Source organism: Zootermopsis nevadensis, unplaced genomic scaffold (genome assembly GCF_977971745.1).
Source record: "Zootermopsis nevadensis isolate Lab colony 2312 unplaced genomic scaffold, Znev_1.0 Znev_ptg000013l, whole genome shotgun sequence".
Taxonomy (NCBI): domain Eukaryota; kingdom Metazoa; phylum Arthropoda; class Insecta; order Blattodea; family Termopsidae; genus Zootermopsis; species Zootermopsis nevadensis.
Genome location: NW_028259145.1, coordinates 13,918,667 through 13,940,532, shown reverse-complemented (window position 1 = coordinate 13,940,532; position 21,866 = coordinate 13,918,667). Strand labels below are relative to the sequence as shown.

At 36.6% G+C, this 21,866-nt stretch overlaps 1 protein-coding gene across 5 annotated transcripts in view; it reads left to right on the top strand.

The window, feature by feature from the left end:
- LOC110836907 (dipeptidyl peptidase 4) overlaps window positions 1-21,866 on the top strand; it is a 230,144-nt gene that overhangs the window by 49,883 nt on the left and 158,395 nt on the right. For 2 of the 5 annotated variants that reach the window (XR_015535136.1, XM_087348675.1), the window contains exon 1: window positions 4,419-4,650. The exons of 2 other annotated variants lie outside the window; for them this stretch is intronic. Coding sequence is in view for 2 of the 3 variants with exons in the window: in XM_087348675.1 (XP_087204801.1) it covers window positions 4,537-4,650 (114 nt within the window). In the remaining variant the exon portion in view is untranslated. Of the gene's footprint in view, window positions 1-4,418; window positions 4,651-21,866 lie in introns of those variants that run through there. One more of the 5 variants, XM_087348676.1, reaches the window with a different exon arrangement.

Here is a 21,866-nt window from a genome sequence, read left to right as displayed (position 1 = left end):
TTACCTCACACACCCATCTTTAAATTGATTTTTGTGTTCTATCCAATAACTGCATAGCGTTTCTTAAGATATATATCCGATTATCGAGAATCTAGGTTGTTATAACCTCCTTATTTTTAATTTCAAGTTCTCACTTAATTTAAATTCTCCTCTATGTAATATTCTACTACACTTTCTAACTTATCAAGACAATTCAGCTTATGAAACTTTACTTCCCACTGTAATGAAAATTTCAACTGTAGTTTTCTGACATGTGACGCCGTGTAGTTATGTAGATGTTTACTAACTTTTCAGAGGAATATACCGCTTCCATCTTTACGGAATAAATAACCAAGTTGTGTTAAATTGTAAGATTTAAGGTTTTCACGGCCGTGAGTCCGAAGATGGCTGTCTTCTGGGTAGTAGCCTAGTTTAGTCAGGCAGAAGTTTGCCAGCGGTTTAAAGGTACTTGCTGCCTCCATCACCAGTGTGATGAGTGATGATGGAGACAGTAATGACTCCTGAAACTTTGGTAAACTTCTGCCAAACTACAGGGCGCTACAACCCAGAAGACAGCTATCTTACGTTAATCTATTTTCTGACATAAGATGATTGCTTAATTAATGTAATGTTATTCTTCTAATGCACAATGAAATAAGTCAGCAGAATCGATAAGAGTATGAGTTTATTTCGTGTCTAAATGCAGAATCCAGAAATTTTTTGTTAATTTTAAATTTTCTGTCTATGTAAATACTTTTTCGCTTTATTGAATTATATTTATGTTAGTTACATAATATAAAGGTGTTTAAATGTTTATATGCACAGTCGTCGAAACAAGAATCTTAGTAATCGACTCATAGAAATAAGACAGATAATTTTAACTTATTTTAAATTTAGACTCTGCGCTCATGAAGCGTATAAATGATGGACAGAAATCATATAGAAATATTATTATTACATATGAGAAAAGAGAAAGAGAAGTATTTTTAACTTTAAATTTGATTATCCATTAACTATAGATCTCAAATAAAGAACAGAATGTTACGTATTTGCGTGTCTTTGTGTATGCATTTGAATATGACAATGATCCAAACTTCTCATTGGCTTATTTTCCTGGGCAACGGTTTGAAATTTGCATTGTAAGCACCAAGCTATTTGTTCAACAAGACTCTTTATTATGATAGCTTCCTAATGTGTAGACTATGTCTGATATTTAGAAGTTATCAGATTAACTTAATACTTATTAAGTTTCTTGTTGTTTGTTTTGTTTCCAGGTGAGTACTATTTCCGAACTCACTTCTTGCTGTTTGTGGTAAGTGCACATATTTTTATGCTATTACAGTCTATAGAATATAGACAAAATTACACATTGTGTGTAATTTTTGTACAATTTTTGCTGTAAGGTCTCGTGAAATCTTTAAATATTAAGCGATTTTTGGACATTTATCTACTGTTGTTTTAACTACAGGAAGGCTTGTTAAATTTCTCAATGAAAACATAGCGACTGGGAGTTTTAGATATTAAACTTACCCCATGATTTAGGCGCGCTAATATGTATTACAAGCACATTTTGAATCAATTGTTGTTTCAGATGTAAAGTTCATCATAAGATTAATAATGCTGTTATTCATTTCCAACGTAACACTTGATCGCCTCCTATTAGTCTACATTACAGTTGAGACCAAGGCGAAAATATATTGTTAGTTAGCGTATAGGTTTGAGATTAGTTTATATGGAAGCACTAGGTTTTCGCAGCTAAATTTCAGGCAACCACTTTTATGAAATTAAAACAAAGAATTCACGATTTTTTTAAAAATGGGACAAGTATTAGCTAATTACATTGAATGGTTTTAAGTCTGACGTAAGAAAATTATTGTATGTATAATATTCGCATTCGGCCTAGTCTCAGGAGTAATAACCCTGATGTTTAGTTTATGTTCGGACTGTTAAAAAATAAACGTACTTGGGTCTGCGAATGGGTAGGATCGCAGCTTGTGTAGTTTCAGCTACTCGTTTAAACGAAATTGTTGGCACCAGACCGAAAGGAAAAGTACATTAATTTTTATAAATGGCTTCAAAAGAGTTCGTATCTTTTCTTAACAGGGTTTCAGTAAACGTGTGCTTGAAACATTGTTACCGGATTTCATGTTACAATTTACTTTGCTGTTTCTACCAAGTGAAGACTACAGTATTTGTTACCGACTATACCTTGATGCAAGTTTTCAGAAAATGTAAATGTTCTGAAATCGCGCGGTAGTCATATTTGTGTCAGAGACCTGAGATGCAATACACTCGGTACGTGAGGAACTGCTTCTTGAAGATTTCCGTCTTCTGGGATGTTGCGCTGTGTAGTCTGGTCGATGTTAACCAACGTTTCAGAGGTCATACTGCCTCCGTCATCTGCTTCTTGCAGATATGAATAGTTGTTGTTTATTAACAAACAATTTTTATAGGAGATAGAGGTAAATGTTACCTTTAATAACCTCTCACCACAAACTTGCATCTTTCCATATAAAACAACTGGAAGCAGTAATTTCGATTGGAGAAAATTGAAGAGTTCAAATGGAGTACTTTTACCACAATTCCGGGTGTTCAGTCGTGTTTCAAACGCATAATGAAGTTTCACGAGCACAGTGAAATAAAATACAGATTCGATTGCTGAACCTAATCTGCCCGTATGAACTTGCCTTCAGAATAACTTCATTAGCATCTGTCAATGGAACAGTAAGACAAACTGAACAAAAACACGACCACCACTAAATTTTATGTGGTTTCGAATGGCGACGAGTTGCCAATTTGTTGATACCAACATGGTGTGAGGTTTCGATTGGTTACTTTTTGAGGTATTTATGACGCTTATTAATCTTGTGGGTCGTGTTATCCTCCAATTAGATGACAAATGTAAATTCCTGTGGCTTATTCGAAGGTTGCGTTCCTTAATTCGCTTTAAAATACGTAAATTGGACGTATAATGCTAGAATAACGAGGGGTCGGGCGAGACTCCAGTCGGCTATTTGCCGAAGGTATAAAGGGCTAATTAGACCGTGATTAAAAATTTATAAGTAGAGAAATATTGATATAGTAACGGCAAACGGATTCTTGTGCGTATATATAGCCGCAGTATATGATCAAATCATAACTCCAAAATAACAACTTTACAGGATAGTGTCTTAAAAGTTACAATGCTTGCTTAATATTCGCAACTATCGGGGATAGAACATTTTCCTGCTGGCAGTTCTGCACGTGTCAAAAATTAACCAAACGAAAAAAAGCGCATCTAAAATTCAGTCGTTACTCGTACTTATTTCAAAATGATCAATTTCCAAGTTACTGTGTATTTATGATTTGAGGTTTTCGCAGCGGTGAGTATGAAGATTTCCGTCTGATGGGTTGTTGCGCTGTGTAGTCTGGTCGATGTTTACCAACGTTTCAGAGGTCATACTGCCTCCGTCATCAGGGCAGTGTGACCTCTGAAAAGTTGGTAAACATCTACCCGACTACATAGATTAACAACCCAGAAGACAGAAATCTACTGTGTATTTGTTTCCCCGCTTCAAAAGCAATTTTCTCTGGTAACAGTGAGAAAGTAGTTCTTCAGTTGGCGACATTGTCGGCAGCAGAGAGTGTCGTGAGGTCCAGAGGCGCGTCGCTCCTGACAACACGCCGATCCCGGCGGTAGTCACATGTTAATAATCAGTCTTTCGTTCTCCTCCAACATCTCCGTTCATAACTCCAACTCTGTTCATTTTCTCGTCTCTTTCAAACATGGACCGCTCAGCTTCCAAAACGAAGTCACATTCAACAGGTGCGCGCGTCTCCTTATCTTAACATGACTCTTTTACTTCACGCGTGGTGACTACTTTGTAATACTAATGACAGTGCGTCATCTGTCCTGTGCGTCATCGGGACACTAGAAGTAATTTGTATGTTACATGAAATTAATTTTCCAAGGTGAATTTTTAACTTTGACGTCAAAGGATGTGAGACATCGTACTGTGACAAAAGATATAATCGTCTCACGAGACGTAACATGTTTTATATATGAGCATCTGTTTTATTATGCTGTGCCTCGGGTGATTTATTTCAGTAGTAAACATTCAACTCGTGCTTGCTCGGAATTGTGATTGTAATGTGTAGTGACGTGTCGTGATTGTGTAGGTACGTGACGTGTTGTGGAAAAAGTTGTAAACATGGAAAGTCTTGATAACGCCATTTCGAAGAAAACACGTCTGTCGTTAAAAAGCAATGTATCTCTTGACAGATAATGACAATCGTACGTCATATTAATTTTAAATTAAATATAAATTTTAATTAATTATTTTTATGTTTAAAATATTCCTAAAATAATCACCAAAACATTTTACTTGTATACAGGAATATAACGAAGTCTGATTGCGTATTCTAATTGACTTGCAAAGGAAATTTAATTTAATTTAGCCTATGAGGATAATCTTAAGCATAAAATAAGTAAAAATAAAGAAAGGACCATTTTCTAAAAGAACAAGGAAGTATTCTACAAGCTGTTAGAAACATCCCGATAACTCGTAAGCTCGAAGAATGTCAGACGCTGTTGTTTTGAAAGTTGGGGGTGTCAACCCTTCTGGGGCCGCCGCTGTGGTGAATCCCACCCCCGAGAGTGAGATGGATGCATTGCTGTTAGGGCGCACTGGGGTAAGTGACCGAACTCGTTTCTTCATCCATCCACATGTGACCTTGACCTTTGTGCTCCACATTTTACAACGTGTTTTCTTGAATGAAATTATTGATCTCCAGCGCGTATATGAGAACGCCCCTCCTGGGTACATTACGTTTTACAGGAAACGTTTTAGAATAATTTTGTTATTATTCTTTAGAACTAAAAATCTTATTTACAAGTTCAAGTCCTTTCATAATTATAATATTATAAATTAAATAAAATGGGTACCTAACTTTCGGAACTGTCACAGAATGCCAAAAATATCTGTTTATGTTTATATTACTGTGACAGTATGCTATTTCAATTCAATTCAGTTCAGTTCCTTATTTTAACGTTCCAACTCAACAGTTACAGCAGTCAATTACAGAGTTAGCACAAGAATATAATACAAATAAGAAAGATAATTTGTATAAATAATTGACGTACGTATATTTAAGGATAACACAAGTGTTTCTGTCCACCTTTATTGCTGAGTTAATTTTATGTGCGATGAGATAGAACATCTTTATAGTGCCTAGATTTCTGTGTAGGCTACTTTTGCAACCTTATATCTGTCATAACCTCCTGCCATTATGTGCTGACATTTTACACACTTAATTCTTACATTTTCATCAGCTAAATCAATTTATGTTACAGAAATATACTGCGTCTTCATATTACGTGCATAAAGCTAACCAATGAAAGCAGTCGTAATTATGGCATTTCGCCAGTTTTAATTAATGCCTTTAACGTTGTAGTGGAGTCAGAAACAGAGTGAATTATGATGTCATGTGCATGGCTGCGAGATTGTGTTTACATAATCTCGATATTGGCTTACGATATTGTAATCGATGAAAATATCTTAAATACGATCGTAGCTGTATTATTTCTGTTATTGCCTATTACAAATCCCCGTTAAATGAAGATACAAATTAGATTTATATCAGAAATGAAGGATAGTGAAAATACTGAATAAGCAGTCGCAGACAGCCGACAATTGGTGGTCCTTTAGTTTGGTGATTGGGCGGGGCCAACGACATTTGTTCTGAAGGTCGGGATGTTACGCAGATTAAGCAGGACCTATGACTGTTAACACGCTTTTGTGAGCACGATTATGGACCTTCGGATTCCATAAGTTTTTTGAGCAGTTTAGCGAGCTACAGACAGACAGACATGGACGAGTTAATCAGATTTTATTCGCTCACGCTAGAGCGTAAAGTACGCTTATTGGTGGTATTTTTTAAACAAAGTAACGACTCCGATTTTCAGTTTGCACTCTTATGGAACCACAAAGTACAGTAGGTAAAATTATATTTTTAACTTCGCTTCTCTGTCTCTCTTTCGGCCCGTGAGAATTTTATATCGCTTTGAGTTAACAAATTTATTGCTTTAGTATGTTCATGTGTAAGTTTAACATGAATAGAAGACTTACTCTTAACTGCTATAAACTTCTTTTCGTATTCCCAACTGTTGGGAGAGTGTAGCTGTGAAAGAACTGCCGATTCTAATATAATTTGAAGAAGCTCAGAGTAGATACTGCTTATAGATAGAGCCATAAATTTTTATCTGCAATAAAATCAAGGACTTGGGTTTCATCAAGTGCACTTCTTTTCCTTGCTGTCTGTTACTGTTTCCCATTACTGCGATGGCCTGATCCAGTTTTACAGCCATTGTTGTCGGTTTATGGCCAGCTAATGCTCACGAATGAATAATTTATTTCCAAACAGAGAACCTCCAGTCTTGCTAGGATCACATGCTGTGTATCCAGTTTGTTTCTATTTTTATTTCACACAGTTCGCAGTGATAATTTGCGCCACCGAATGAAGTTCTATAAATAAACATCTTTTAAAATATTTATTAACTTATGTAATCTTGAGTCTTTTGACGACGTGGTTATTGATAATATTGTCTTCGGTGCTAGGTAGGAATGGCTTTAGCCAATACAAACTTTTGAATTTTTGGCCGAACGCTAAAGATATAACTTCCAACAATACGATAATTAGTGATTAATGAATTTTAAAAGAAGATGAAATAAAGTGGGCGTGACCTAATTGAAGGTACTACCACGGAATTGTACCAGGCGGTAGTGTACAAAATCACGATCATCTCAGTCACGATAGCCGATTTCTGGGTCGAGGTTTGAACCTGGCGCCTTTGAAGTATGAAGCGTGAGTGCTGCTCACTTCACCAAAAGGTTTAGAAAATGATATTTCATCTTGAAACTAACTTATTACCATTTATATAGCGATATATTTACTTTTCGTATATTCAAAACGGACGTCGTTAGCCGCACTTTGAGAAATAATTTAAAACCACTTATAATATTCGTAACATGGCACGAAATACGTGACTGATTTTATCAAAGCTGGAATAATAAATCTATATCGAATTGTGTCGAGCGATGCTGGTTTCGATTTACTTTGCATGAATTTAAGAATTGTTGTACTTGAGGCCATGAAAAAACCCTTTCACCCGTGTCTTCCTTCCATAAGTGAGTATTCTGGTACATTCTGATAAAAGTATATTTATTACACGTTTTGTGTGTTGTACCATGTTTGAGTTTCATTCACATTAATTTCTTTTAAAGATCGCCCTTTTTAGCACAATTTAACCTCTATGTGTAGGCCCAACTTTTTAATTATTCGTAAATTCTGATGAAAATTACGGCACACTGGAACGTGAAGAAGACTGAAAGGATGAACTCTTTCGACTACGCTGATATTTCAAAGATGTTCTTCCACATCACTTAGGTCACTTTGACACTAATGCGATCCGATGCTGTTGTTGAAAAACAGTGTGTTCCAACCATTTCCTAAGACCATTCTTGCACAAATGTGACACCCATTTTAGCGGTTCGTCCTACCTCGTAGGCAAACTGCGACAGACATATATAGACGAGCCAATAAGGCGTCCTTCGGTCACTTTAGAGCGCGAGGAACACCTGAAAACTACACATTTTTCGTGTTTTATGTTGGAGCGAAACTTTGTCCCTCGCTGTAACGTAAATGAGAACTGGGATGTGAGGAGAATGGATAAAATTGATTAAATGGGAGCTTCGTCATTTGTGTCCGCTTACCATTTTTCTTTCAGATAATAAAATTCAGAATAATGAAACGGGCCTGGCATGCAGCAGTCACAGGGGAGATGAGATATGTGTGACTTACGGGAATTTCGTGACTAGCTGAGCTACTATAATCTTTCCTTCAAGGACTGCTTTATGGAAATAGTTACAACGCAAGACTCAAAACTAAAGATTTCACACATACAAAAAATGTCATTAGTTGCTTTTCAGACGACTTATTCTTTATGGAGATGTGAAATGCTTCAGTGTGCCTGTAGTTCCATAGGTTCTTTATTCTTGTTCATTTACATTTTACACTTTAATATCCTAGTCAGAATAAAGTTTATTGAAGGCTAAATCTTGCCATTGAACAGGGCACACAGTTCTCGTTCCTTAAGCTGCAGTGCAGGAGAGAATGCCAATTACTTTGGAATGGATAGTTTACGGAAACTGCTGGCGGGGGCGAATAGGACATGTTGTCTACGCCAACTGCGTTTTACGCTTAAATGAAGCGCCGTTTTCTGTTAAATGTACGTCTTATTCGTTTATAACTTTTCAAAACGAATTAATATTTCAACAAATAAAATTAGAAATTGGCGTCTGCTATAAGTAATCATTGCCCCTTGGATTGAAAGTACAGACAGAGCACATCTTAGTTCTATTTTATGTAAGGGCTTTGAACGTAGCTCCCAAGCTGTGGAGCTACCCGTTGTCCGCTGTCCATGATTTCATATTGAATGTAGTCGCAGCTGCTCTCCTTATCTCGAGGCATTATTTTTCATCCGCAACCTGAGGACACGCCATGATGTGGTAACAAGGGCTTAATATGGTAATGTTTAATCTGGCTAATAACTGACCTTTAACTGAGAAGGTAACAGTCGTCTAGCTAGTCAAGAAATTTTCCTCCTTTCATGGACCCCGAAGGTCTGTTGCCACGTTTACGAGAGCCCGCTACCGGTCCGTGTCCCGAGCAGAATGAATTACTGCCGTCCGTTGATATCTTATTTCTTTCGGATCCATTTACCCTATAAAGTCCACGTAGTCTCTTCTCTTCAGGTTCTCAACCGCAAATTTTATGTTCACTTCTCGTCTCTCTCACGCATGTTACATGCCCCATCTATTTCATCTTATTTTATTCGGTTGTCTTAATAACATTTTCCTAACATTAAAAAAGATATTAAGTCTTTCATAATGAAGTTTCCCATCACTTCACGTACCTCGCTCCCTCCTAAGAAAGTAAATTAGGGGAATCTTTAGAAATGAAAAAGGTAATCAACTGAAGGATTTATTTTTGAAAGTATGTGCATAATATCGGTGTCTCTTTAGGGACGCAACATTTTTTATGATGTGTGTAGAGAATTTTAGGCGTAGGTTAGGTCACGACATTCGTCTTTAAACGGGGTGCATTAGCCGCACAGGTAGGAATTGAAAGAGTTAAGAAATACGAAAAGTGTAAGAGAAGGAAGTATAGAGGTTTATTTTATTCTCCTTTGCATTGTTCCCTAGTGATAGCTCTACACATCCTGAATTTTCCTCATAAACCAAACCTTATTTTATTTATAAAATACAGTTTCTGTATGGTAGTTCTGAAATAAATTACACAGGAAATTAACCACTATTTTTATTGTTTTTAGATAAATACATGCATACTGTTGAGTCATTGTTTATCTAATTTATATCTTAATTGCGTCATGTTTGTGTTTTATTGATACAATATTTTATTTTCCGTCTATACACAAACTTAAAATAATGTTGTTTAAAATTACTTAAAATTATAACATTCTCAGTAGATACTGTATCTTGTTACATTTTGTATTGACGACATGTTTCGATGTGTATTACATCATCATCAGGTCTATCAATTTTAAAAACTGTTGCACATCTTGCGTTGCGTATATTGATTTGTTTGATTTTACGTATCTTCCTTTAAATTTGGAGGTTGTGCTTGGATGTTTTATATCTGTAAAGTTAATTTTCAAATCTTGATTTTGGATATTGACATAGGAAATATAATAGTTTACTAATTTAAAGAGTTATTACGTAATATAACGTAATACAATGTAAAAGAATCATAATAAATAGTAGTAAAAGGTAGTAAAACATACCGGGTTGTAAGTGATGTGTTGTGTGTCCGATATTAAGAGACGGTAGCCTGCGACTGAGATGTGTGTTTTGCGTGTAGCTATATATATTGAGTGAAAGTTGTTAAGGGGGTTGGGTCGATGGACTGTAGAGCATTAAATATTGGGTTGTTTGCGTAGATGTTGCTGTCATTTAGTGAGATATTTTGTTTATGTGTTCTTTGTATATGGTATTTTTCTAATGTGTCTCTGTGTCGTTTGTTTTGTACTATTTTTATAATGTCCATTGTTTGTTCTATTTTGTTGTATGCATGTCCAGTGTTTAATATATGTTTAGCATATGCTGAATAGTCTTTATTGTGTTTAATGGCATTTATATGTTCTTTATATCTTAATATCGGACACACAACACATCACTTACAACCCGGTATGTTTTACTACCTTTTACTACTATTTATTATGATTCTTTTACATTGTATTACGTTATATTACGTAATAACTCTTTAAATTAGTAAATTATTATATTTCCTATGTCAATATCCAAAATCAAGATTTGAAAATTAACTTTACAGATATAAAACATCCAAGCACAATCTCCAAATTTAAAGGAAGAGACGTAAAATCAAACAAATCAATATACGCAACGCAAGATGTGCAACAGTTTTTAAAATTGATAGACCTGATGATGATGTAATACACATCGAAACATGTCGTCAATACAAAATGTAACAAGATACAGTATCTACTGAGAATGTTATAATTTTAAGTAATTTTAAACAACATTATTTTAAGTTTGTGTATAGACGGAAAATAAAATATTGTATCATTGTTTATCTGTACATTCCATTTTTTGCGTGTGAGCGAAGTAACATTGATCAACCAACATGATTTCTGATGAAATTCTGATTACTGTTAACTACTTTTTCTCCAGTTTATATTCATGTCACAGATCTATTACGAAACGACGAGTAGATTCAGTCTCTACCAGTACAAACTACGCACTTCGGGTTTTATCACGTCGGTAATGTAATCAGCTGACGAACCAAATTACAGAATGGAAAAGTAATACGGTTAATTAATTTGGAAATTTCGATTAAACTGGCTAAGAGAGGAAGAGACGCCAGTGTAGATAAAATTTCGATTTAAATTCTGAATGTCGGGACGCGTTTCAAAGCAGCCAATCCATTTGAAAGAAGAGGAAGAAGGAATTTCTTTAAATGACTTGTGTATAAAGTGATTATGTTATTTTAAATTAATAAAACCCGTTATATCCGAACGTAGGAACATGGAGTTAAACTGGAAAATTTATTCAGCCGATAAAACGCTTACACGCTTTGGGCTTCAGTTCTTGTAAGAATTTATTGATTTTTTCAGACTAAGAACAGAGCTGGTTGGCGGGCAAGGTTAGAGGCCACATTTCCCCTGGTTACAAAATCCACCTACATAATGTTCTTGTCCTTAATTGTGTTAAATGAAATGAAGTGTGCATTACTGTGTAGCGTTGAAAAAGGGCCATTTTAGTAATGACTTACATGAAGAGTCTTGTTGAAGAGAGAACTACTTTCTGTGTTGTATGTCGATAATACCACGTGGCGGAAGTTTAACCACAAAGGAGAATTTCGCATAGTTTGTTTCCCTCTGTTGAAACACTGGTAGCATCAGTCTGTAAACTAAACTGTGTTAGCTTTTACGACTGGGTACACTGTGTCGTATTATATTTACATGCATGTTAATGATTTTTGGCCTGCAAAAGGAAATTTAAGGGACATAAAAACAAGGTTGAAAATACCTGTATCATATTACCTTTTGCTGTTTGTCCATCCTGTAAGAGACCACCGCCCATACAGCACTACGAGAGGGAAGAGAGAATCAGAGCTTCTGTCTCTCAAGTTGTCATGGTAACCAACGATCCGGACTGTGGCCTCACTCACCCCAGTACACCTTTGTCTGCCATTACTGTAGTAACGGCTTTTCCGATTTATAGCAGTCAGCGGCCAGAACTTCCTGTAATTATGGCTAAGGGGGGGGGGGGATTCATTCAAACTGCCCGTTTTAAGAACACAACTTCATAGGCTACCGTAATACGACACCTATTGCAGCTACGTTTTGCAAATCTAAGCGGTAACGTTGTCTAGTCGCTAATTCATTTTTCACGTTGAATAAGAAGTTTTAATAGTAAAAATAATAATAATATTAATAATAATAGCAACAGGCATAAACTATACTCGTCGCCGAATAGGCCTGCTGTGAATACAGTTAAATGGAGGAGAATGTGGTAGGCGGTGTTTGTAGCATAAATGGGCGAGATGATAAAACCTGGAAGAAAGACACCATTTGGGAGACCTAGATGTGAATGGGAGGGTAACTTTTATTGTGATTATAAATGTTGCGCGGTCTTCATTGCCTGACACGTCTGCGTACATTCCTGGACACACATCACTGAAGTACAATTAACACAAACTAACACCGTGGAGCAGCGTCCTTGAAAAACTATTGGTCACCCAACTACCCAATAAATATTCCACCTCTTATGAACCCAAAGTTTCATTACCGTTTACCAGAACTCGCACCTTCTGTTTTAATGAAGCAGACGGACACGCGAACTGTGACTGAAACAATTTGTGTTAGGAAGATGGCTGTCTTTTGTAATGCTGAGCCGTGTAGCTTTGTAGAAGTTTTCCTGCATTTCAGGAGTTCTGTTGCCTGCCTCCATCATGAGGGCTCATCGCTCTGAAGATGTAGGCAGTCAACACCTTATAAACTTCAGCAACATTCTGCCATACTACATGGCGCAACATCACAAAAGACGGTCATCTTCATGCTCTACGCCGTGAGAACTTGAAAGCTTTCAGATTTACCGTGACTAAGAGAGGGGACGACGCTGTTCAAACACGTGGGTGAGGTGTAGCCGCTCGGGTGTGAGGCACGAATAGCGCGCCTCAAGTCCAAAGAGGACGTTGGTATGTCGGGTGAAACGTACCGTGCTACGAAGGAATTTCAGTGAAGCGTGGCGCGGAGGAAGACGCTCAAGAAAGCGTACAAGCCAAGGAAAAGGCATGAGGACTAGTAAATTATAAATGTTGACAATCTGCCTTCTGTAACTACAGTACCACGAGAAGCAAACATAATTTCATCGTCTGTAAAACAGCATTTTTTTGTTCTGCTTGCCCACAAGCAATTTGATAAAACTTTGATTATTAAATTATTTAGAAGTTAAAAGTAAACAAATATATTGGTGAGTGGTAGAGTTTTATTATGTTCTTAGCAATAGTTAAGTAAGACATGAAATTATAATATCAGGTAGTATCTGTACTTATTAATGGATCTTTAGGAAGATGTCGCTTCAGACACCTGGTCATAAATATGAAGGTAATATAAAGACGGACCTTTAATAAATATACAATGAGGCTGGTGACTAGATTAAAATAGCTCAGGACAGAGTTTAAAACGACCTCTCGTGTTCACCTTTGGGTTTCACACAAGGTGGTAAATGACCTGACTAGCTAAACACCTACAGCTATTATGTTTTCAAGAAAAACTCTGTTCCATGAAAATGGTCGTGTGCCTAAGAAACAACCACCAACTATAAGCAGCAAAAATTTATTTTGGACTTAATTATAAACTCGTATGTCCGATATTGATAATATGAAGCGTGATTCATTAAGCCCTACTAGAGTTAAGTTGACTGAGGAATACAGCATTCCGAATGGAATCATGTAAAATTCACTAAGCCGTGTGGCAGCTGTGGAAGATTACGAAATGAATCCTGCGTAGACACGTGACATGTTGTATCCCTCCAGACGATAAATGAAACAGCTTATTCACTGCATGACGCCTGTTGAAATGACTCCTAGCGCTTTATGATCGAAGCAGCTCATATGGCAGGGAGGCGAAGTATCGAAATTGCGCCGTGAATGTTTCATCGCAAGGAAGGCGTCATCTTGCTCTGCCCGCACATATACGCAGAGTTGGGCGTATAAGTCGTAGATCACACGCTAAGGTAATCTTTCGTAGTGTCGACGGCAATTATAATTCTTAGTGAATGAGACATGAACGTTCTTGTCTTCTGTTTACACTGAACCCTCATCCATCAAAGGGGACGCTTTTCTCGAAAGCGGCGCGTTCGATGAATCCGCGTTGGACGACCTTAATACTTATAGGATTAATGGGGATACGGGAACGCGGGATGTCAAAGCAAATAATCATGAATATAAATGTACAATATTATTATTTATTTTTATAAGAAACTCTGAAAAAGTAAATTATCATCGGAACTGTAAGCATTAAAGTAAAATATAAACGGAAAATTAGACTTTAAAGCAACATAATATCGGAAAACTGGGCCAACTGTTTATTTTCTCAGTACGATACGACGATCGTTTGGAACGTCGTACCATTCATTGATATGCCTGTTCGGATTGCGTTGATGTCATCGGCTGATGCAAGGTTGATGCCAGATAGCCTTTCTTCTATAGAAACATTTTATAGCTGTCTAGAACTACCTAAAGATAAGACACTTTTGTGCATTGTACATTGTATCATTTCACGCATCTTCGTATCTGTTTTGGTCAAAGATATGTGAAATTTCGGGTGCTCATTTGTTGCATTTATAACACCTTGACGTTCATTTAATGCTTGCATTTAATGTCTACTGTGTGAAGTGACAAAACTGTTGGATATGCACATTAATATATTCAAGCATGTTATTTATGACGACGGCTAAAATGAGTGTTGTTTTTTCCTTTTGGAATAAAAATTAAGTTCTGGTAATTTTTTGCCATTCTAAATGATAATATATCGTCGAAGAGGCTATTGTATGGAATGGGTTTTGTCTTGAAATGAACGTACATTACATCATATCACATTTCATACGTTACCTGGGCCTCTTTTGAGTATTTGAAACGTTCGAATTAACAAGACTTCAAATAGCAAAACTATTTACGTCGTTTGGGGCACAAGGAAGGGACATGTTTAACACGCCATACACTCACTTTACGTTTGTTTAGTTTTGTTTCAGTTTAATTTTACCTTGTTCATAAGCCCAGTTCTGGGTTTCACATTTGATCGATGTTACATTACAAATTGGCTCCAGGCATCTCTCTTTAAATCTTTCTGATCTTCTGTTCCGCGTAGAGTATCCCAAATAGAAATCCCTTATAAAAATTCAGAGTAACAGAAATGCGCTTCATTTATTCAGCGAAGCGGAAACATAGAAGGCTTGAAGTGTGTGTGGTTTGTTGCTTCTCATCCAGAGAACCGGCAGGCCTGTCAGAGCGCCTTGAGGTTTACACAGAGTGATTCAATATCGTCTTCCATAAGTATGAGGATATTACCACAAACAAGTAAGACATGTTAGTCCGGATACTTTTGCATTTTTATATACAGCCCATCAAAATTTATAATAAATTTGATTATCTGGCGTAAAGTTAAATAATTGTCTCAAAACTCAGACAGCTGAGACTCTCACACCTTCACTGATACCATTTCCAGTTTGAAGCGTTTCTATTGAACTCCATAGATCAGAGCACAGCTCAGTGATTCAATTTGAACTCCACATGCGGAAACTAAACCGTGCACTGAGATAAGGGATTTTGTGCCTGATATGAAATCGTAGATTACTTTAAAGTGCTTACCTACACTACATTTGATACAACGCACATTACATTAGGATATGAATCTGAAATAGTAAAATACACACAGGCCTATATTCACTGATATGGATAGAGCTTAGTGGTTAATCCTGAAGATAAATACGTATGTTATCTGAAAAATAATAAAATCAACTAAGATTTCAATTAAATCAATACATAACTTTAAGTTTAAACTCGTGTGTAATTTTATGTTTGTTGAAATATTACGGTGGTTCTAACCCCTTGGTAAACTTAGAGGAAATTTAATTTCAAGGAGGAAAGCACAGTACTTGGGAAACAAATATCGTTATCTGTGGACACTCGGCACTGTTAATTTTATTTACATTCTGTGAGTCTGAATAGTGTGAGGTACTTTGTATTTTGTGTGGACACGCCTTTAAGAACTTTACGAAACTAATGCATAATTTCAATACACGAAACTTATTATTTTGTACTTGGTTTAATTTCTGAAGTATCACGAAGTAATTTCCTTATATAGTTTTAGATGATTATAAGACGGACAATTAAAATTACTGTATTACATTTCCTTCTTTCAAATCGTGTTGTTTCTAGTGAAACTTTAATAAAATATAAATTTCTCCCCCTGTCATCGACAGTTTGTTTTAGATTATTTTTAGAGTTTATTTAAATTTTAAACAAATGTTGGCATATTTTGAGGAAAATAATGATACTGGCTCGCCTTATACTAGAAATAAAACTACATATATATATATATATATATATATCAACAGAAGCTAAACTTTGGGGTTATATTTAGGAACTGAGAATCACAACAAGATTTGTCGTTGAAAATAGTGGACTTACGAACATTCCCACATGGTCCTGAAGATCTTTCTTCTCTAGTAACTGTTGTCTTTTTGGTACATAATTTCCTCAGTCGCTCGATTCCCACGAAATCCCCCGAGTTATTGTACTAAGAGGTCCATCAATCTTTACTACAAAAGCCAGCCTGTGGACCTCGTTCTTTAACAGTTGACGTAATGAGAGTCAGTGTTCTCAGACTTTCGGTAATTTTATACCGTCATGTAGTTACGTGTTTCCCATTCCCAAGTGACATAATTACACGCTGCTTTCATAATCAGTATTTTGTATAAAGTTTTTGTTTTCTCGAGCGTGCCACATGCCTCGCCCGTTGTGTCATGGTTGCATCATGAAGAATAGTGTTTGTCACTATGAGACTTGTCTTCAGTCCAAATCCCATCCTTCGGGTGAGACTGTTCTAGTATCTTCACGATACGATTATTGCACAGGCAGGTTTTTTTTATAGAAAGGACGCGAAGTGGATTCTGGCATGCGCATTCCTGATTTTGTCTACAGTACTCGATGGGTGCCTGCTATTGGTTTATTCAGCGGTGCTTTACCAACTACACTGGTTATACTCCTCTGCCCGCAACTTAATTCCAGGCCTGAAATATGCAACACTGATTATAATCGTCACTTGATGGGACACTTCAAAAGAAAATTATGTATTGGAGTACACGAAAGAAAGCATTATTTGGCAAACGTGGAAGCAAAATTGGAAGGTCTTGTCTCTTTACTTAACATTACAAAACATTTAAATTGCATTCGTTATTTCGGATCTACGTTAAACTTGTCTGGCGAATAAAATCCCTTGGTACTGAACCTCGTACAAGCAATATTTTCAAGTTCAGTTCTTATCTGAATCAAATAAAAGGGTTTTCATTACACGGATGGTGCTTAGTGATGTCATATCCCTTAATTTCGAGAATGATACGAAAACCTCCAAAATACGCTCTGAACGAGTCAAAAGTTATAGATGGTTGAACCGGAAAAGCACAACTTAATTAGGGTCAATTTTAGTACTCTACGTTCTTAAATAATTACTCTACAACATGAAGCTCAAATCAAACATGGCTGAATTTATCACAACATCCTTATCACAAAAGACGTTTCTGGGTTTCAAAACGGGATTTAAAGTATTGTAAAATAAACCAATTAGAATATTCAAAACCTGAGCGAAAGTTAACATTTCAAGGAAGACTGTTCCGAGGATTTAAAGCCCTCATCTTTGAAAGCAGGATTTTTTCATCTAGAATACTCCAACTTAACACTAAAAAAGGACGTAATCGACAACAGCATCGGGAAACAGACATACGAATAATAATTTAAAAATGAAAAAATTTAATGCAGTGGTCCGTAAGTTTGACCTTGTTTCGCCAAAGAAAGATGCATTTATGGGCAAGCACCACGCAGCTTCTGCAGTTAAGGACTTCGGAATTAATAAATTACCACAGTAACAGCACAGCAAATTATGGAAACTATAACGAGAAAAAAAGGAATCTAAGAGTGACGCAGTTGGAGAAAATTAGATTTAGTCACTTCAAAGACAATATTGCACCGTAACAAGGAATAATTAACAAGTTCAATGTTTAACATGAAGGCTGCTTCACACCTAACTAAAAAACAAGAGAGAGCTTATTGTGACGTTTGGAAAAAGTTGTCCTCCTGATCTTAAAATTGTTTTGAAGAGCATTAATTATGTAGATAGACTAAAAATAAAAAAGTAAGAGTTGGAAATTTAGAACACCAATAATATTATTGATATGTAGCGATGTAATTTTACTGTTATGCATCTTTCCTTGTTACACCCCCTCGGCACGATGAGCCACAAGGTCAATGAGGGGGGGGGCCTGAAAAAGAAATAAGATCAAAATTAATGAAAGAAACAACAGCAAAAGGTACAACGGTTGCTGACGAAAAGAATCTTGGAAAACTGAAAACTCCGCCTCATATTTCACTCCTTTGTTCACCTTCAATCGCAACACATGAAATGACTTTTCTTACTTTCCATTTCGATTAGATAAGCTGATTTATTCTGCCTGAAACAATTCAATCAGAACATTAGAATACCTTACACTTTTTGTTAGGTGTTTGAGGACGTGCTTCCAAATAAATGCTGCAGAATAGGAGAAATTGTTTCTCCAAGTTCTTAATAATTTAGTAGTCCTCATTTTCTAATGCAGGCTGCAACTGATCCATATACCTAACAAATGGCCTTGTTACCTCCCCTTTGCGTAGCCTAAAATTGTGAAGTGAGTTTGATAAAATAGTGGAAGAGTTGCAGCTTGCCAGTACCAAAGATTCGCAAGTCTTCAGAGGTGAGCCTCTTCGCTGAAACAAAATCGACGATGTCTATCTGAAACAATTCAATCAAAAATGTTAGAGAATAGGACTTGAGAGCAGCTTTTCTGCGTTTTCAGTAGTTTTGTCTGTCCTCATAATCGAATTGGATTTACAGTTTATCTACAAATTCTTGCAGAAATCTAGGCGCACGGTCAATTAAAGAACCCATTGCGCAGTGGCATTGTTGGCTCTCGTAGTGTTCCGTAGCATGAGCAGCTGTTTCTGATCACGTTCTGTTACCCCCCGCCCCCCACCCAAAAAAAATCTAAAGAACCTTACACGAACGAAAAGAGAAACGACTGCAGCATGTTAGGTCCACTTCGGTCGCCTCCTCCGGCTGCCAACACAAACCGGTCGAGTTCCACATCCCAGTGCAGTCAGTGTTTTGGTGTTTGTGAACCTGTTTACAATGGGTCAACTACTGATTAGTGTAATTGTGTGGACGGGCTGCTTCACTCTGCCAACTAAGGGAAGAATCGATTGCACGCACCATTTTATGTAGATACGTCTCAGTTTTGTATGAAAAAAACAGTAATTTACTTGTGAAAGTAAGCAGATTTTAATAAGAGATGATTTTCGAAAAGTTAGAAACAATATGAATACGTTTTCCTCTCGACATTTGAGGTACGATGTTACCAAAATTTACGGTGGAAACGTATCTACCTTAAGCTATGGGTACTAGGTAGGTTAGAGTCTTACGTTACTTCATCACCTGAAAACAAGTGACGATTATCAACGTGTGAACTCTAGTCCCTGGTGCATGCTAAACAATTCTATGCAGAAGAGGCCACAGCTTACACATTCCAATAGCCTATAAACTGTAGAGGCTATTTACCTAATTACATTTACGATGATTCTGCCTTCTGAACGAAGCGCTTATCCGATTTTATATTAAGTTGCGTCAACTTCATATTTTACCAAATGCGAACATGAATATTTAACCATTTAAGGCCGATGTATAGCGCAACTTTAGCTCTAAAAATCTGCTCAAATAACGACCGAGTTCTGTATGAGAACGTAGCCTGCATCAACAACAAAATGACCAAAGGCTTCTCGAATAATTTGATGTGTCTCTTCGTGACCTCTCCATGTGTGTTGCTTCCCTCCGTCACTGGCTGAACCACAGGAGTGTTAAGCTTGCTGCAGCCTGCGGACACACTACTCTACCAATGTGGCCCAGTACATTGGCACAGTATTATATCTAAATACATCTAACAACCTAACACTTCGTGTACCTAACACTTTTTGGGGGGGTAGGCAATACGCAATGACACAAGAAGCACTTCCTTAATTATGTAGTGATGTCTCTGGAAATGCAGGCTGCCCACTTAACGCTTACATACTACAAAACCCTACGACTCTAAGACAGATGTAGTTTGTGCATTTCTAAATGATTCAGCCAATGACCCTTACTGAGCGGTAAGCAACGGGGAGACTGCAATAACCACTTACTTTCTTCCGTGACATTGTGTCCAGTTTGATCCTGTCGCTCAGCAGCGGATGATTTGCAGTTACTGAAGCTTGTAGTTTTGTTGAAGCTGATGAAGGGGGGGGGATTGATGCACATGGGGGCACTGACTAAAGCTGATTGACACTTTGCACTTTACACACATTTAGCATATTTGCTACAGGTCATATATATGGAGTAGAAACTCCATTCGAATCACTATGAGCTTGAAGCACATCCGGAATCGATACACTGAATTTACTCTTAGCACATTTGTTGCCTACATATTCCATACTCTGAACTGATCACTTTACTTCGATGTGTATAATAAAAATGCCTCGACAGTGAAAAAATTTCCGCTCTGAACACGTTATAAATGAAACAATTTTTATAACTCGCAACGTAAGAAATTTTATTTCAGTACGATTGACGACTTCTCCACCCATTCACCAAGTACCCGTACAACTCATAAATCTAACACGGAATTCAAACTTTTCTCTCCAAATTTTCTTACGTATCTATCAAACATTTTAAAGTACTAGATTTATGATTTTTTGATTATCATATAAGCACTTGTTTGACACGTTTTGCACTAATTTAACCAATCTCGAAGAACGTAAACGCTACATGTTATAATATATATATATATATATATATATATATATATATATATATAAACACCTTACTTTTCCATTGGTCGTTTGAGTACGGCGTGGTTTCCGTCGGAAATCAATATTATTAATTTCGATTGAATCTTGTAGAAGTGCCATTTTTATTCAGCGTAAAATACTGACATACTATCGACCAGTAATACCCTACTCCATATGCTTAATCTAATATTAAGGAATGCCGAAATTTCGGCAAGGTTTTTAAAATGTGGAGTTATGTTCAGGCCTGGATGAAAAAAAAACTTAACGAACTCTCCTATATACGCGAGGTTTAAAAAAGACTGCGTACTCGGGACACCTCGCATGTTATTTGAAACGAATGGTATTTGAAATTCAGCGAAAATTTTGTAACGAATATTTAGCAAGGAAATCGCTATTTTATATTTTTGCATTTTTGTGACGTGTTCTTTGGTTTCAGGCCGTAAGGCAGTTTCTTGTAAACATAATACCAAGTAAAATTCTGGTTATTATTCCAGCAGTTAGGAAACTGCATGCCCATACAGCAACTTCTTTTGGCTGAAATGATAGCTAATTGCAACTAATTTGATTTTCCCTTGTGAGTTACCCGAAGATATCAATAAACTTATAACTCCGTACATAAATTATATAATTGACGATGGTTTAAAATATAGCACTTTTCGGAACAAAATCTTTTGTCTGTGTCATAGGAAATATGAATATCCCTATTATTATCCCTTCCTTTGTGAAGGCAGAACATAAGAATGTATTGATTGGAGTTGAATAAAAATGTAGTCGCAACGTTGTCCGCTAATTTGTTTGAGTTTCCTTTATGCCCCAACTTTTGTGGAGGCCCGAGTATGAATTTGGAATATCAGAGCTATTGTGGAGATTGTTTTTGCTGTGTTCCATATCTGAGTAGTTTTTGCCGGCCATGCATTGTGTAATGGAAATTATGTCCCATTCCCAAATTTATGTAAGTAACAACCATTCAATTATCCATTCATTCCCATTTCACCCATTCATATTTACACAAACACACAATAAGGAAAGCCTAAGAAGAAGATGATAGTATATAAAATGTTAGTACCCAAACCTTGTGTCATCCTATAGATAAAGAACACAGTACAAACAAAATAGCCAACTTGTTTTTCAGTTAATTTCCTTCAATTTTAAAGTAGGAGAAAGATTAATTACGTGTG